General features: G+C 36.0%; 1 protein-coding gene across 1 annotated transcript; it reads right to left on the reverse strand.

Moving 5' to 3' along the window:
• Positions 1–443: 443 nt before the first annotated feature.
• Positions 444–16,414, reverse strand: LOC110443842 (dentin sialophosphoprotein-like). The gene is made up of 3 exons (XM_021488266.1): positions 16,289–16,414; positions 14,575–14,608; positions 444–1,354 (listed from the first exon to the last, which is right to left on the reverse strand). The coding sequence occupies exons 1-3, from the start codon at positions 16,412–16,414 to the stop codon at positions 444–446; spliced, it is 1,071 nt and encodes a 356-aa protein (XP_021343941.1).
• Positions 16,415–16,734: the final 320 nt, after the last annotated feature.

Here is a 16,734-nt window from a genome sequence, read left to right on the forward strand (position 1 = left end):
TTTTACGTACATTTTAACGTGACAGCAAACAATTGTAAATAAATATATAAGCAAAAAACCTTTACACCAAACAAAAGGTCATTGTATTGTACGTACTCCTTTAATTGCCAAAAAAGTATATACGGTGTACTTTAACGTTGAAATCTTCCATTCCAGAGTGCCGAGCATGACTTCACTGGTGTGGAATGTGTGTATGTATAATATCTATTATCAGGGGCTGATATACACAATAAAGCTGCCCCCATCACTCTCACGTAAACCTCGTTGGTATTTGTTGACATTTAATGCATCAACACAATAGCGCCTTGTCAGATTATTTTTTGTCAGACAACTGTCAGACTTCGAATGCACTCTTCAGATTAAGGTTGGAATCATCAGACAGATTACTGCTGGAGTCTACTGTAATAAAATGTTTGGAATCATCTAAAGATTATTGCTGGAGTCTACTGTAAGATAAAGGTTTGAATCATCGAAAGATTATTGCTGGAGTCTACGGTCAGATTATGGTTGGAATCATCAGTCAGATTATTGCTGGAGTCTTCTGTAAGATTATGGTTGGAATCATCAGTCAGATTATTGCTGGAGTCTACTGTCAGATTAAGGTTGGAATCATCAGTCAGATTATTGCTGAAGTCTACTGTCAGATGATGGTTGGAATCATCAGTCTTGTTATCGCTTGAGTCTACTGTAAGATTAAGGTTGGAATCATCAGTCAGATTATTGCTGGAGTCTACTATAAGATTATGGTTGGAATCATCAGACAGATTATTGCTGAAGTCTACTGTCAGATGATGGTTGGAATCATCAGTCTTGTTATCGCTTGAGTCTACTGTAAGATTAAGGTTGGAATCATCAGTTAGATTATTGCTGGAGTCTACTGTCAGATTATGGTTGGAATCATCAATCAGATTATTGCTGAAGTCTACTGTCAGATGATGGTTGGAATCATCAGTCATGTTATTACTGAAGTCTACTGTAAGATTATGGTCGGAATCATCAGTCAGATTATTGCTTGAGTCTACTGTAAGATTATGGTTGGAATCATCAGTCAGATTATTGCTGAAGTCTACTGTCAGATGATGGTTGGAATCATCAGTCTTGTTATCGCTTAAGTCTACTGTAAGATTAAGGTTGGAATCATCAGTCAGATTATTGCTGGAGTCTACTGTAAGATTATGGTTGGAATCATCAGACAGATTATTGCTGAAGTCTACTGTCAGATGATGGTTGGAATCATCAGTCTTGTTATCGCTTGAGTCTACTGTAAGATTAAGGTTGGAATCATCAGTCAGATTGTTGCTGGAGTCTACGGTCAGATTAGGGTTGGAATCATCAGTCAGATTATTGCTGAAGTCTACGGTCAGATAATGGTTGGAATCATGAGACAGATTATTGATGCAGTCTATTGTCAGATTATGGTTGGAATCATCGAAAGATTATTGCTGGAGTCTACGGTCAGATAATGGTTGGAATCATCAGTCAGATTATTGCTGGAGTCTTCTGTAAGATTATGGTTGGAATCATCAGTCAGATTATTGCTGGAGTCTTCTGTCATATCAAATAATATATCTTAACAAGATTCATAAAAAAGGACCATTGCACATAAGTTATTAACGTTTTTAATGTTTCCGTTTGATCTACGATACCACTATTTTAACTAACCAAGGTCAGATTAGGGTTGGAATCATCAGTCAGATTATTGCTGAAGTCTACGGTCAGATAATGGTTGGAATCATGAGACAGATTATTGATGCAGTCTATTGTCAGATTATTGTTGGAATCATCAGACAGATTATTGATGCAGTCTATTGTCAGATAATGGTTGGAATCATCAGTCATATTAAGGTTTGAATCATTAGTCAGATTATTGCTGAAATCTACCGTCAGATAATGGTTAGAATCATCAGTCTGTTTTTTGTTGAGGTCTACTATCAGATTGTTGCAAGGCCAATAGATCTCTCAAACTATTGCCGGACACATTCGTCAGGTATTGCTGCATGCGTTTGCCGGATTACTGATGGTGACTATCAAACAACTGTCAGATTTTTACGAAAATATTTTGGAGATAATTGTTGGAGTCTTCTGTCAGATAACTGTTTGAAACTATTCTTTCAGATTATTGTCAGTGTTTGCTCTAATGTTATTTTATGAATCTTCTGTAAGATTATATTTGGATACTTTATTTTTCAAATAATTGCCGGAGAACAATAGCAGTTTTTCTTCTAATTTTTCTTTTAAACTCGAAGTTATATTTCTGTTATTCCGATTTAAACTAAGAAGAGTCACATTATTAAAATATGATCAATTATTTAATATCTTTTATACCCAAGAGGCATTTGACAAGCAATATATTTATCATAAATCTAACAATGCTTACCGCTTAGACATGACCGGAACTGGGTCGGACAGAGGTTTTTATAATGTCGTTAATATAATGATCTCGTGGAATTTGCCAGGTCATTTCCTGATTGATGAATAGAGAGATTCGATTGGTTGTCATACACGTGCAATGCTTTCTTCGATGATGCCGATGGGGTCGTATGTGTATTTTATTGAGCCCTCCGTCAAAACAGAGCTGTAAGTTACGAGACAATGACTGGTCATTGTTTTGACGGGCTCTTGTCCGAACTAGGTTAATTGGTGTCCGGAGGGCAGTAAAAACAGCAATACAGTTTTTCTCTGTTAGCTGACAATTTACACAAATTATGGTATCACAGGCTAATGGTTTATTCTCCTTTGGCCCATGTTATTGATGTAGAGTGCTTTCTCTCTGGGGCATAACTAGGTGTTATCTCCGTGGTAAACAAATTCATTGTATTTGCTAATTATCTATTGTTAATATTTTCACTTTTATATGCTTTTCATCCTATTTTTTTAATAGTGTTTTCACCTTCACTGATCAAATTGACATGCCTTTCCGAAGTTTTTAAACTGATGTTATCAAAACATACAATACGATAGTATTCTTACCACATACTTACCATCTTATGTTAACATAAAGACTTTTTTTATGCAAAATGAGGATTTGATGACCAGCAATAGAATGCAGGACCGAAGAGGGCAAAATCGCCTTGATGTTTGGCAGACTGTGTGCTGTGTATCTGACAGGTAGAGATGACAACAATGCGTTGCCGCAACTTCCGATTGGCGTCCCGATTGAGATTTGCGATTTAAGAAAGCAGCACACCCACCGTACCTGTTGACTTCTACAAAGGCGAAAGTTATCTGTGTAACTTATTTTTAGAAAGGTATGTTTGGCGGCATATACTTTGTTGAACCCAAGCCGTGATCGTTGGCCTCGACCTCGCCTAGGTCAATAGTCTGGCCTTCTGGTTCAACAAAACATGCTGTCTTTCAAACGGGATAGTATATACTCATAAACAGGTTTTATGGAAAACTTGCGGTGTGAATATTACGTATGCTGTGAACAGCTGCATGATTAATTCAATATTAATTTATTAGTAAATACATTTTCTATTGTAACCTTAGCAACGTTGACCAAGACTAACTCATTTTGGTTTAAATTGAGGGGATTGTGCCAGTAAACTTGTACAACTTAATATATGAGGATCTTCAAGAAATTCTTAGATTATGTAATGGTACATGTACTCCCAATGCTGGTATAAAAAAATCTTTAAGACTTAATCCTTATGCAGGATATCTTCTCTTTTGTTTTGCACATCAAACGTTTCACAGCCAGAATTTAGACATTTTAAGGAACAATAATATCACACCCATTGTGCAAATGGATACTTATGTCCATACGAAGCTATAACAAGCCAAATTTGTCTGCTGTTCTTAACATTTTAAATATGTTTTCTTTCACTATTCCTAGTATTCCGATAATATAATTCATCTTCTGATGACCAGCATGGACAAGAAATAAAGCTAAGTCAGACATTATCTGAAATGTATATAGGAAGAAGGGAATACTTTTTTGATATTGCGTAATCTCGCTCCGCAGATCCATGCGAGAATACACAGAAAGTCATGACCTCACAGAAATACATTATTGTACTGTCATATCAAAGACATTGTTAATGCCTAGGGATGCAGTCCTATCCGTGTTGTCATTATTTGTCGGCCTATGTTAACATGTATATAGAACGGTTGTTTGTTTCCTATACCTGTTAATTGCTGTTCGTCTGACGTTGTGTAAGCACGTCGTTGACCAGAGATGCTGGATAATTAATTGACAGGTATACATATTGACGGGCATATGAAGCACAACGGACGTAAATTTCCAATTTACACTGCAATCAAGTTAGTGATGTTGTTCGTTGAATTAACAGCATCAGTTTATTCATTTCTCCACATGAGACGCTCGTTAATTTCATATATCATACAGTGAAAATATATAAGAAATATGACTTATTGAAAGGTTAAATATGGAATTCAAAAGAGATGCAGAATCAAGCGTTAGGTGTAATAAGCGTTATCGAATCGGTTCACTTTGCACTATCATTGAACAAAGAGTGAGAGAATATGATATGACGAAGCAGACGACATGTTTATTAGAGAATAATTAGATCCGGGTCGTATCAAGTCATCGAGATTATACAGCAGGCTTTGTCCTCAGTAAGGTCACGGTAGGGGCAGTGGACTACTTTTGTTAGAGGCTTTTATCCTCTGACCACATATTCTTACGCGATACTTAAACTGATTCAAACTTAGGCAGATATCCTTGATGATGGACGTCAGACGATTGACGCTGATTTAAAAAGAATCAAAACAAAGTTTTGATTGATGATATGTAAGAATATGCACCTTTATTTTTGTAACTTATAGTTCATATTGTTTGATTTTAGTAAAACAAGAATACATTTTCCACAGCATTCATGCACAGCAAAACAAAAAGGGTAAAAACATCACCGTCTGCAAATCCACAGACAAAGAAAAGCTACCAAAGCGTCAACACATATTAATATACCATAGCATCAACATATAACTATCACATATATCACAGCGTCAATAAACAAGGACAGAAATACCATAATGTCAACACTCAAGGATAAAATGTTTACCAAAAAGTAAATTCTAAAATTGAATATACCAAAACGTCAATGCTAAGACAGCATTTACCACTGCGTCAATATTAATGCAAAATTTTCTATGGAGTCAATACTCAGACAAAATATACTACGGAGTCAGTACTAGGACAAAATTTTACCACAGAGACAATGCTAAGACAGCAAACGCCATAGCGTCAATACTAAGACAACATTTACCATTGTTTTTTATTCATTTATTTATTTTCTATTATCAATTAAAAGATACATATTTTTTTCATCTTCACACTTCGGATATCGTGTAATGTTCACCGCCGTTGCTCACATTGACGGATGTATCCAGTGACAAGATAACAGGATGTTCGTCACACGCTTATCTAAATATAGTTTTACTACCTCCGTTTTAGGCGCTTAGTATTGGCGATCAACTTCCGTTGTTTGTCAACAAACGATTTTTATATACATCTATACACCAATAGAGGCCAATGTTCTTCGCATACTACACACTTCCGGTCAAACAGAATGTATATGACTATGTAATTTTTATTTGAAATATTGAAGAAAAACGCTGATAATATTCACTTCAGCATGTGAAGATAGCGTGAGGTATTTGACGTTGATGGACTTATTGGAGAAGAAGGATATGATATAACATTTATCTTAATATAGACAGATGATTCACTAACATCCGGTTGTTGATTGCTAGCGTCAATTTGAAAACATAAACAGATACATGAAAGATTAAAACATTCTAACATTTCCGCAAAAATCTGGTTTACAAGCAAAACTTACTAAAAATATATATGTCCCCTTCCGGTACATCACGTGAGAACGTGCTAACTTACATGAGAAAAAAAAGGCTTGAAAAGCATTTCAGTAATTTTTACAAAGATAAATAAAATAGAGAAATTATATTTTAAAATATTCATAAATTGTTTTTATTATTATTATCCTGGTTAACTGGCAGCGATTACACTGGCATATATCTTCCTTCTGTTAAAACGAACATCATGAACTAGGGAGACACCAGACGAGAGAGAGAAAAAATAGGAACCATTGAGACAACAAAACGAGATACAATAGCATGTTCCAAAGCGTTTACAAAAAACAAAATGAGAGACAATGACAGGAACTGAGGAGATATCAAAACAAAATAAAATAAGTCTGTCCTGATCAACATTACTCAAAATGAGGACGATGATATGCAGTGCACCGCAATTTGTTTTGTTCTGAGCAGAGATGAAAGCAATCCTACAAACACTTATCTGTTAACCTTTACGCCAATTGGGTTTTTTGTTTTCTTTATTGGTTCCATTCAGTCTATATTTATTTATTGCTTTATTTATTTATTATTTTATTGTCATAAATATATATATATATATTTCTAATTTAAATATCATGATGAGGTAAATGTTCTCTATATTACCTCAATTAGCCTGCACCTATCGTTATGTGTGCTAGAAGTTAGAGATTTCGCCTGTGACTCAGTATGCAGTAAATCTGTCAAATTCCTTCACTCTGCCATTCATAAAAACATGCTACGTAAGGGGAGCAGTCGAAAATATCAAAATAATTAAACTGTGTTTTTGTAAATGTAATTAAACAGATATGAATACATCACTTGAGGTATTAATATATATAATATTATGTTAATTTTTATATATGAATGCTGATTCCCTTGGTAGTGACTCATATTTATGTAAATCCTGTCAAATATAGACTGGGAAAGTCTAATTTCAAACGATCTCCTATACACAATACGTTGAGCTGTAATTTCTCTGACATTTGATGTAATCATAATCACTTGATACTCTAATATACAGCCCACGCAGGTTCCAAATCGTGTCTATCGGCCGAGTGTCAAATTATCACTCACGTCAGAAAAGTGACTTTGTATTTTAGAAGGTTATAAAGTTTAAATGATCCAAATCCCTTCCCCGTTTAATTTCTCTGTTTACTTCGGAATATCTATGAGATAATCGAAACTCTTAAAAGTATTCCAGTAATTTTGTTCCTTGTTAAAAGAATTAAGAATACTGAGAAGGTGTGTTATAGATGTGCACAAGCCGAACGGACGGTATATGTCAACAGAGTCCGATCTTGCAATCACAGACCCTATCGTCGTTTGTTGGTTCTTATTTATATTTTGGTTGTGATGAAAGTAAATACATTCACTTCCAATAGTGATGCGTATCACATATGGAAGTATCCCTTTGTACATAATATGAACTTGGAAATGAGTCAAAACCATATTGTCCATTTTGGGCGTAATTGAGCTTTCTCATTGTCATGATCCAAACAGGTACACCTAAGTTGACAAAACAATTTCGACCACCAGCTAAAATTTCCGTCAATATAACTTTCGCTTAAAATTCTTCTCCGTAGCCTTAACTAAAAACACGCATTCAACGATGAATTCAAAGGAATGAGAAGACAATATAAGAAGCAAAAAATATCTTATTTTTAGGTTCTTGATATAAGAAAGATGTCAGGTGACATTCCCTACAGACATATGTTGTTATAAATTAGTACTCCGAGTCAGCCATTACCAGGTAAGTGTACCAGATTCAGGTGAACACCATGGTCTTACTTATAAACTCACAAGGCAGCGAGAGAAGGCTCGTGACAGACAGACTCAAGGTCATTAGGTCAGGTTTAATTCCGCCAACGGAGTGACATACGTCAGCTGTACGTGAAATCGACGTCCATCATTTCATATCGGGGACAAATTTCATGAATGGGAGGTCATGCATTCAGCACTTCCGTTTGTGTTCTGAGGTCGCACAGGTAACTGCGCATGTTTGTTTCTCGTAACATGTGGTATGGGGCTGTGAACTGGTTCACTAGCACGCACTACTTAATTAAAGGCTAAAAAGCGATGATATTCGCATATGATATTTAAATGTTTAATCTTTCAGTCGTGAAATTGAAAGCCTGATATGAATCTGCGATATATGTGTATATTTATTTAACAAACGTACAGTAACGATAAATATATTTTGAACAATATTTAGCAAAAAACTGTAGACCATGCGTAAAATGTCACTTTCGTTTCCACAATTTTTCAACTGTCAGGATCAAAGGAGAAATCAGCGTCGCATGTGATATCCAGTATCATTTTCTATCGTTCGTAATGTAACAAGTAACCTGGAATGTCATTAATCGATAAACAAAGATCGTTTACTGTACCCTTTATTTTTGATTTCTGTTTTAAGCTGAAACCTTAGCAAAAACACAAAAACAAGTATAGTTCAATGCAAATACTATTATGTTCAATCTCTTTCAATAGATGTGTGTGATAAAGTATTTTGTGGAATGTTGTAAAGTAAGAAAGTTTATCCTAAAAATAGAAAAAACTAAAATATGTCATTTGTCTTAAAGCTCGTACGTCACATGGAAGATTTGACATATTGTGCATTTACAACAATAAGGGTGCAAGAGGGTTTGAGCTATGCATCCTTTTCTTTTCATCATTAACATTCATTATAGCATTGTATAATGCTGACGCTACATATATGTAATGCCATGGCGACCTTTGTCCTAGATACTCGGCTGTCAGCACAACCGACATCGTTCACCCGTAGCCTGTTGAACGTTATTAGCACGTGATATAGGGTATAACATACACACTACAGCGGCATACATTCCGAACAGGGTCAAGGTCGATTGTTTTTCCCTTCTAAATACTAGAAAGCATATGATTACGTAAGTGGTTACCGTAGTATAGGAAAATAAATCAACAGAGGTCACATATGGGTAAAATTACGATGATATATGTATTACGGAGATGTCCCTGTGGATCAGTCCTGACGTTAAACAGATGCAGAAGGTTCGATGATCTGGAGTCAAGGACACTCTTTACAGTATTGACACTATCGAGTGAAATCGAGATTGTGATATTTTAGCCCATTTTGTTGTTTTTGGTACATGCTTTCATATAGTGCATGTAAAGAACAGTGACTACTGGAATTGACAGAACGAAACAGTGTAAGCTTTGTTTTTGCTTCTCTGCGTTTGTACAGGTACATGCAAACATTTTATCAATTCTAAACATTGTTCGGCTACAAGGTTTAGTAGCGACCAACATGCTGTTGCACAGAGCATTAGTAAAGGTTCCTGATATTGAAGTTACGTTTCTGTGTCATTTGCTATTAAATGCCAGTCGCTATCCAAAGTCTCTTACATAGAGTACCGAATCCACGACTGTGTTCACACGCGAATACATTCTGTGATTGATATCAAGAGTTTTATTGAATGGAATTGGGCTGAGATTCTTTTGCCGACACACATTCCTTAATGAAGAAGCTTAGTTGTTAGTACAAGATGTGTTTTCATGGAGGTTGCAATGTCACCTCCAATCCTAAGGAACTATAATGCATTGCAAAAGTACTCATAAAACAACACAGTATTATTTTTCACAAGAGAAATTTGAAGCAGTAATTTGGAATTGGTGTTCTGATATTCCACGGTTCCACTGCTTAAAGCTAACCAGTTCGTGTGGAGCATGGTCTTAGAGCCAATGGATCATTTTTAATGACACGCATGCGCTCATGAATTAGGCGAACGACCTCTTTACGACATACGACGAGTGCCCCAAAGTGTACACTGAGTTAATTTAAAACACAGTTTCGTATCGCGAAGGACATTGTTCTACATATCAAGTAAAGCACACAAACCTTCAGCAATACAGATATCATGATTGGAGATGGCTGAGGTGAGGTCAGAGATCTGTATATGTTTTGGACACTCGGATAACCAGATAATGTTGTTTTTCATTAGCCTTTTTCATCCAGGATATTGTCTCCGGATTGCAAACCATCTGATGATATAGACTTAAAAAAACCACTAGATATCAGTTGTGCATATTTAACAATGAATTAAAGAATTAGGCCGAATGGGAGCATTTGGAGTAAATTGCTATCAGAAACAATATTCAAAAAGCATGATCATTCAAACGCTTTCCAGAAGCTATTTTGTATGGTATTGCAGACATCTTATTGCCGATTAGTCGTTAATTAAAATAATTGGAAAAAAAACTACCTACTGTCCGGATTCATTTCTCCCATTACGAGAAAAAATAAAATAAAGTCCATATTCAAAACGTTTGTTTGTAGACTCCACAAGGAGAGCCACCCAATTTGTTACGTGAAATAATCACTGAAAATACAAAGATATGAAGGAAATATTTACACACAAAATCATAATCATACATTACATATACCGTATTCAGTTTGACATTGGAGACAGTGAAGTTTCAATATCATGCAAAAGTGATAATAATGACTGCTGTAATTTGCTACCCTTCTGAAGGTTTGACCCTGTTTAGGAACACGAGACACCACGTGATTGGGGTGACCTTGATAGGTTGGTGGTGTCGCCAGCTAACGACGTGGTGTTGCCGTAAGAATACATGTTTTATAATCAGTTTCCTGGTGTCTATGGAATGTTCTTCCAAACATACCGATGCAAATATTGCCACAATAAATCCCACAACCCTCGACATTGAACCACGGAGTCGGTCAACATTATGTATTGGAACGCTTAGCATGCATGATATAGATTATTATGGAAACACCGTTATCGAATTTTCATCAAAATGCATAATTCAACAGATTTATCTCGATTTCATAATTATGTAAGTCTGGAATGCATATTTACATATAAAATAGCACAGTTATTGGACACATGACATTGCTACATGAAATACAGGTAAAATATCACGGTGTGACAATAGATTAAGCAGTGAAATGAATATGTATTGATATTCTACATGACATAATCCCCCGAGGTCAAAAGCTTTGTCTTGTTTTTTCTCTTCGTTTGTACAATTAAAATTCAATTTCGAAAAGATTACATAAAATAATGCCTTCAGTTGGTGCCATCAAAATCGGTACGTAATTATAAATATGGAAATTAACAATAAATCAATTGAAAAAAATATATACATTCATATATCAAGGTACACCGGGACATTTGCGATCACGTGAACCAAGAATGACTTCTGTTTTCTCACCTCATATATCGTATACTACGTCAAAAAGAATTTCGTGTGTGACATGTGGTATGCATTATAAGACCTTTTTGTATGCTTGTTTTTTGTTTGCTCGTATTTCGTCTTTGCGTCAAACGCGTTCACGACTTGACATGTGGTATGTCTACCACGTGATACGTTTATAGCGGAGAGTGTCGTGTTTAATGGCTAGACTATAATGAAAAAGGACCTTCTTATCCTTACTATGTATATCAATGACGTCTCAGTCCATTCCAAAACTCGCTGATTACTAAAAACATTAGATTCTACGTTTTTGTTTGTGCATACTTCCAGTTTTGCCTGTTGTTTGTAAAAATAATCACTCTATAGAAAATGTGCTGAGTACAATGATAAGGTAAAACGTAAAACATTACAATGCTTTGAAATACAGCGTAGGTATGCAAGGGGAAAATTAGGAACCGAAAAGAAAAGGAAAACAACAGGATACAATAAAACACCGAAATGTGACGATATCATGCCCCCCTCCCCCTCCAAAAACAAATGCGGAAGATATATTTTGAATTCCATACGGTTTCCTGCATCACATGTGGTAGGGTTACGATGTCCCGTAAAAAGACACTGTAAACTGGTCTTGTATAATGCATATCGCATTCAAATGTGGGCTACATTTCCACAATACTGTTTTGTTTCGAAATCTTTGAGATCATCAAAAGCTACAAAAACGCTCTATTCGTGATAACCGAGTTCGTAATAACTGTGTTTTTTTTAGAAAGGATACTGAACCTCGCGTATGATTTAGTATCTCATTTTACTCAGTAACGATACAGCCCCTCGGGAGTCCTCGGTAGCTATGCAACCATACACACGTTAATGTAGTCCCTCCGATTGTGACATCACTACAGCAAGATCCGAGCATTTAGACATATGGAACAACGACGGGAACGTAAACAAGACGACCTTGCCCTTCATCAGAATGTAAGTGGATTCTACTCACAGTGATAAACAGTACGTTGGCACATTGTTAGCAATGTTGGAAAGGAGTATTATGTAATTCGACGTTGAAGCACCTTGACCTTGTCGAAATGTTTATGGTGAGCCAATGGTATATGATGTTGCATGGCGGGGAATGTAATCGACCTTGGCCTTTCTTTATAGGCTCACACTATGTAGGTTGTATTGCGCAGATTTCAATTAAGATAGATTTTCTTACATGTTCCAATTCACTGTGTTGAAATGTAAACGATAAAAGAAAACGTCTAAAATGTGTAATACCTTATCATTTAACATCATGCACAAGAAAACAAAATTGATGTCTTTCTTTTTTCTTTTAATTGAAATGCTTAGAGAATACGTCTACATTTTTCCTTGTGTAAGTATAATACGCATAGAATAACTGACGTCTTCTTTTGACGTTCAAGATGCAATAAAAATCTTTTAAATGGATACTTTAACAATTAAACAATCACCAAACGATATCCGAACAAAGCAAAGCTAATCCTTCACTCAATGTTAATTGTGTCTATTTATAGATCCGTTGTGCAGCAGATTGTGAATATAACATGCTGCGTCATAGTGGATGCTATATATTCCTTATTTAAATAGAAAACAATAAAGAGAGTTCCATATCCGTTTCCATGAATGACGTATGTTTGTCCTCGACGGTCACAGCCGGTTATATTACGTATTTGACTCTGTCTTAGTCGGCTATCGTTGGATCTGTGACGTCTTTAACACGCTAGCCTTACCGATTCGATTGATAAATCCTCCGAACAGATAGACACTCGATCGTTATGGCGACATATTCAGCGTCCAACCTCTGTTCATCCCAACAGCCGTTATGACAGCCAGGAAGCCTTTTCGTTACTTGTAGTTATCCGTTTCCGTTACAAGTGATTTCCCTTGATGAAGTCGATAGAAAGTGGAAGTAAGATATCTCTTTATATATTGTATCAATGACGTAGGTGACAGTTGGCTTGAGGATACAATTTGGATATTTTCTGTTAATAATGATTTGCTTTTTTTTACATATTGATCAAACTGGTGGAGCTTCTGTTAAGTTTGAGGGGAAATTACGATCTACACTGACGTAAAATCTGAGAAGCGTCTGTTTTGGATTGGTTATTGACATATTAATTAATCATGTTCGACTATCCTAGACAGTAACACAAAGTGCGTATAATCCGAGACGTTTATATTGACGAGGGCATTATCAAGGTTCATAAAAAATGGACCTCCTAGGGAAGGATAGTCGTCCACGAGCGACAGAGTCCAGCCTCATCAGCTACAGAGCGATGTGTCACATGCAATTGCCCTTTAATAGGTAACGACTAAAGAAACTTTCAGATGTTCATAAATTTAACCAAAGGTTTGACAACTAGTTGGGATATCAATTTAACTTGTTATTGAATTCTGCAACTGTGATTGTATATTAGTGTTATTAGTTGAATTGTAATCATATGAGTTCCAGCACATGCATATTTAGATTTTAATTGCCATAAATATAACAATGTTATAAACTTTCCCTCCAGTTACCATATGTTAACGATACCTGGAACATTCTTATCCTTATTACAGTAACAGACGACAATGGACGAACACTTCCGGCGTTTACAAATAGACTGACAATATAGCTGTCCTAATATTCGGATAAGCACAGCCTTATACCAATCTGAAATTATGATATCCATTTTTTCCATATATGATAAAAGTTTCAGCAAAAATGTATAACTAAATATATCATTGAACAAATGTATTTGAATGCAAGCAATCCTTTTGTATTGAATAACTGCCTTAAGTCGAAATTCCATATATGGATTGATATTAGCAGCACGTGGCCAACCTAACCAGCCCTGATTGTACAACGCAAGTCCGCCCCCACTTAAGTGGGTGGTTGATAGCGATCAGAATCTGCTGCAGTCAGCGTCTAAAATTAAACAATATTCTATTATTAGGGTAGTCAGAGCATTTAATGTAATTATGTCAATCATAAGCCACGCAAAAGCCAATCCTCAAAGGACTTAGCGAAGAACCCATCAGCGTTCCATCGGTGACGTCCATTACGGGTGCCATGATGTCCATTGTGTGTATTAAACTGACCAGCACCGATATTCAAAGACAATTGGTGAAATGTAACTTGGAACGATAACTGAACAAGCAAAAAAGCAGCAGTTCTATTTTAAGGCACGCTGTAGTGCGATAGTGGTAGTTTAGTGACAGCCAATCCTAAAAAAAACCACAGCAGACTTCTTTGGTGACATACCACCTGAAACTATAATGTTTGCGACAAAAATAGAAAGTCTACTGCTGTCTAAGATCCGACATGACGATGAAGGATTGATAGAATATTGACTTGGTGACGTGGACAGCAAAATCTATTGAAAATTGTAAGAGTTACGTTCTAAATCGAGGCTTTAACAAGTCATTATAAATGTATACTATATTTTTCGAGAAAGACGCTAAAGCAAGAATGCGTTTAAGATGCTTCAAATTGGCCAACTGAGAATCTTCCCTAAATGACTGAGATTCTCCTATATTCCCTCAAGATGGGGAAGGTGCTATCAATCTCTTACTTACCTGAATGGTTATGAATACTGAAGAGTGGGAAAACCTGTTTTACAAGTGAAAGTAAAGTTGAACATTTCAAATAGATAGCATCATCACATGTGAACGCCTTTAATTTGTTATGATGATTTGACAGATATGAAGATGGAATAAGTACATGTCGATTACTGATTACTGATGTCAAAGTAATAATCCCCGTCGAGATAAAAGGTAAGTAAAATTAGGATAACCAAATCACAAAATAGCCTCAAAGTCAGAAGCAATTAGGAAGATAGCACAGGGTTCCTGAAAGAATAAAAATAAAAAGTTTTGAAAAATAAACCTAACACACATACAGGTGACTGTACATTTATTATACAGTATGCCAAAAATTTATTACACTGCAGCATACAGCTGCTACGTCATTCTTGGAACAATAGGTGACGTTAGGGGCCAAAAAGTTGAAAATCCAAATTATTTTAACTACGGGTGACAGGTGCGTAAACCCCTTAACTAACAAGATTTGGACGTCTAGAGGAGAACTGGATAATTTCAAACTAAATAATATGTGAAGTGGGTGTAGTATGAACAGTAAAGAGATAACTGTGGTCATCAACGAGGAAAACGACGAAATGAGTTTGAGTGTTAATGTTAAAATTATAACAAATTCCTCGACCAAAGAGACAAAATACACGATAGCATTGTAATAATTCGTCTGGTTACATGACTCCACAAACAACGAGAAAGAACCAGAGAATAGGGTGGGGGTGGGGGGGTATCCAACCTGTTACAATACTCTTAAAACAACGAGTCAAAGGAAAATAAACAAACTTTATTTTATCAAATGCAACACGAACAAAAAACAAGAGAAACCCCGTAGTTACCAACCTGTCAAAGACTCTTCCAGCAACGAAACATATGTGTCAGATATCGTTGGAGTAGTAAATTTACAAACCTTCGAATAAGACAAAGGACAAGAAAACAAACCATTGCCAAACTTGTAAAAGACTTTTCGAACAGAATGAATCAAAAGAAGGCACAGTATACACGATGTAGTTGATTTGTTTACTTGATTGGATACAAAATGCCCATCCTTTCAAAAGAAATAACAAACATGGTATAACATGGGCGTTGTCAAGGTAAGGGATACATTAAGATAGTGATAATGTGGATGGTTTAGATCGATCGAGAAATATCGATGGCTCGGCAAAACACAATTAGTTTGGAAAGACGTCATCGTTTTTGAAATACTAAACTTCTTTTGTTCTTGGACATATGCAAGACCACACACTTGTGTTTTTCTAACGAATCAGAATGAATATGTACGTCCGCGCAATAAATGAGTCTTTAGTAAATGTTTAAAAATGAATCAGTTGTCCAATATATTTCAAAATTTAGTATTCATGTTCGTGATTGCATCAAATGTATCGCCATCCGGATTTTACGAGTATGTAGAGTGTTTTTAGATATCTCAAATGCTGGGAACATAAGCCAACTCGCCAAAGGTCACATTTACCGTATCACATCTACATCTACCGTATCACATCTACCGTATCAAATCATCTCTTCTGAACCTGCGGTTTCGAGCTGAAACCATTGACATAATACTGCAGTATAAGATGTGTGAACAAATTGTTCTTCAGAAATTCTTGGTAAATAGAATTACGGAAGAAATATGCTATCGTCATTTCGCTTAAGACTGTATTTTATTTGGGTTTTGTCTGAGCAGAATCGTCCCCCTGTGTACCAGTCGCCATGGTACTGCTGTTATGACGTCAGAGGAGCGGTCTCTTAGTGAGGTCTTTGGATTCTCCTCCAGTGCTTTGAGGTCTGGTATACTCTTTGTTTTTACCCTGTCGTTCTCTATATCCATCGCGCGCTTTTCTTGCCTGTCAATACATCGCCAAACCATATACGGTATGTCGCTCCTGAAACAACGCACTGTTTCCCTTTTGTGTGTCATACAACCTCATCATGTAGCTGGGGTTTTTAATCCATGCAACCTGTTTTTGTTATCGAAAATTGAATCATTCTACTTAATGCAATGGGTCTTATCGCCAACGGATATTATTTAATTCTTACCATATACACGCAGCAACTCTCAAATATGTATTCCTCACATCTCACTTAAGTCTGTGACAGCTTATCCGTTTGGTAAAAGACGATGAAAGTGAAGGTACAAGGTGTTCCATA

This window comes from Mizuhopecten yessoensis, unplaced genomic scaffold (genome assembly GCF_002113885.1).
Source record: "Mizuhopecten yessoensis strain PY_sf001 unplaced genomic scaffold, ASM211388v2 scaffold716361, whole genome shotgun sequence".
Taxonomy (NCBI): domain Eukaryota; kingdom Metazoa; phylum Mollusca; class Bivalvia; order Pectinida; family Pectinidae; genus Mizuhopecten; species Mizuhopecten yessoensis.

Excerpts from the sequence above, each read along its gene's own strand:
- LOC110443842 (XM_021488266.1), bottom strand. The coding sequence starts at position 16,414 with ATGGATATAGAGAACGACAGGGTAAAAACAAAGAGTATACCAGACCTC. Across the intron at positions 14,609-16,288 it reads CAGCAGTACCATGGCGACTG|GTTTTCCCACTCTTCAGTAT; the intron begins GTACACAGGGGG and ends CTTGTAAAACAG. Across the intron at positions 1,355-14,574 it reads CAGTATTCATAACCATTCAG|ACTTCAGCAATAATCTGACT; the intron begins GTAAGTAAGAGA and ends ATCTGACCGTAG.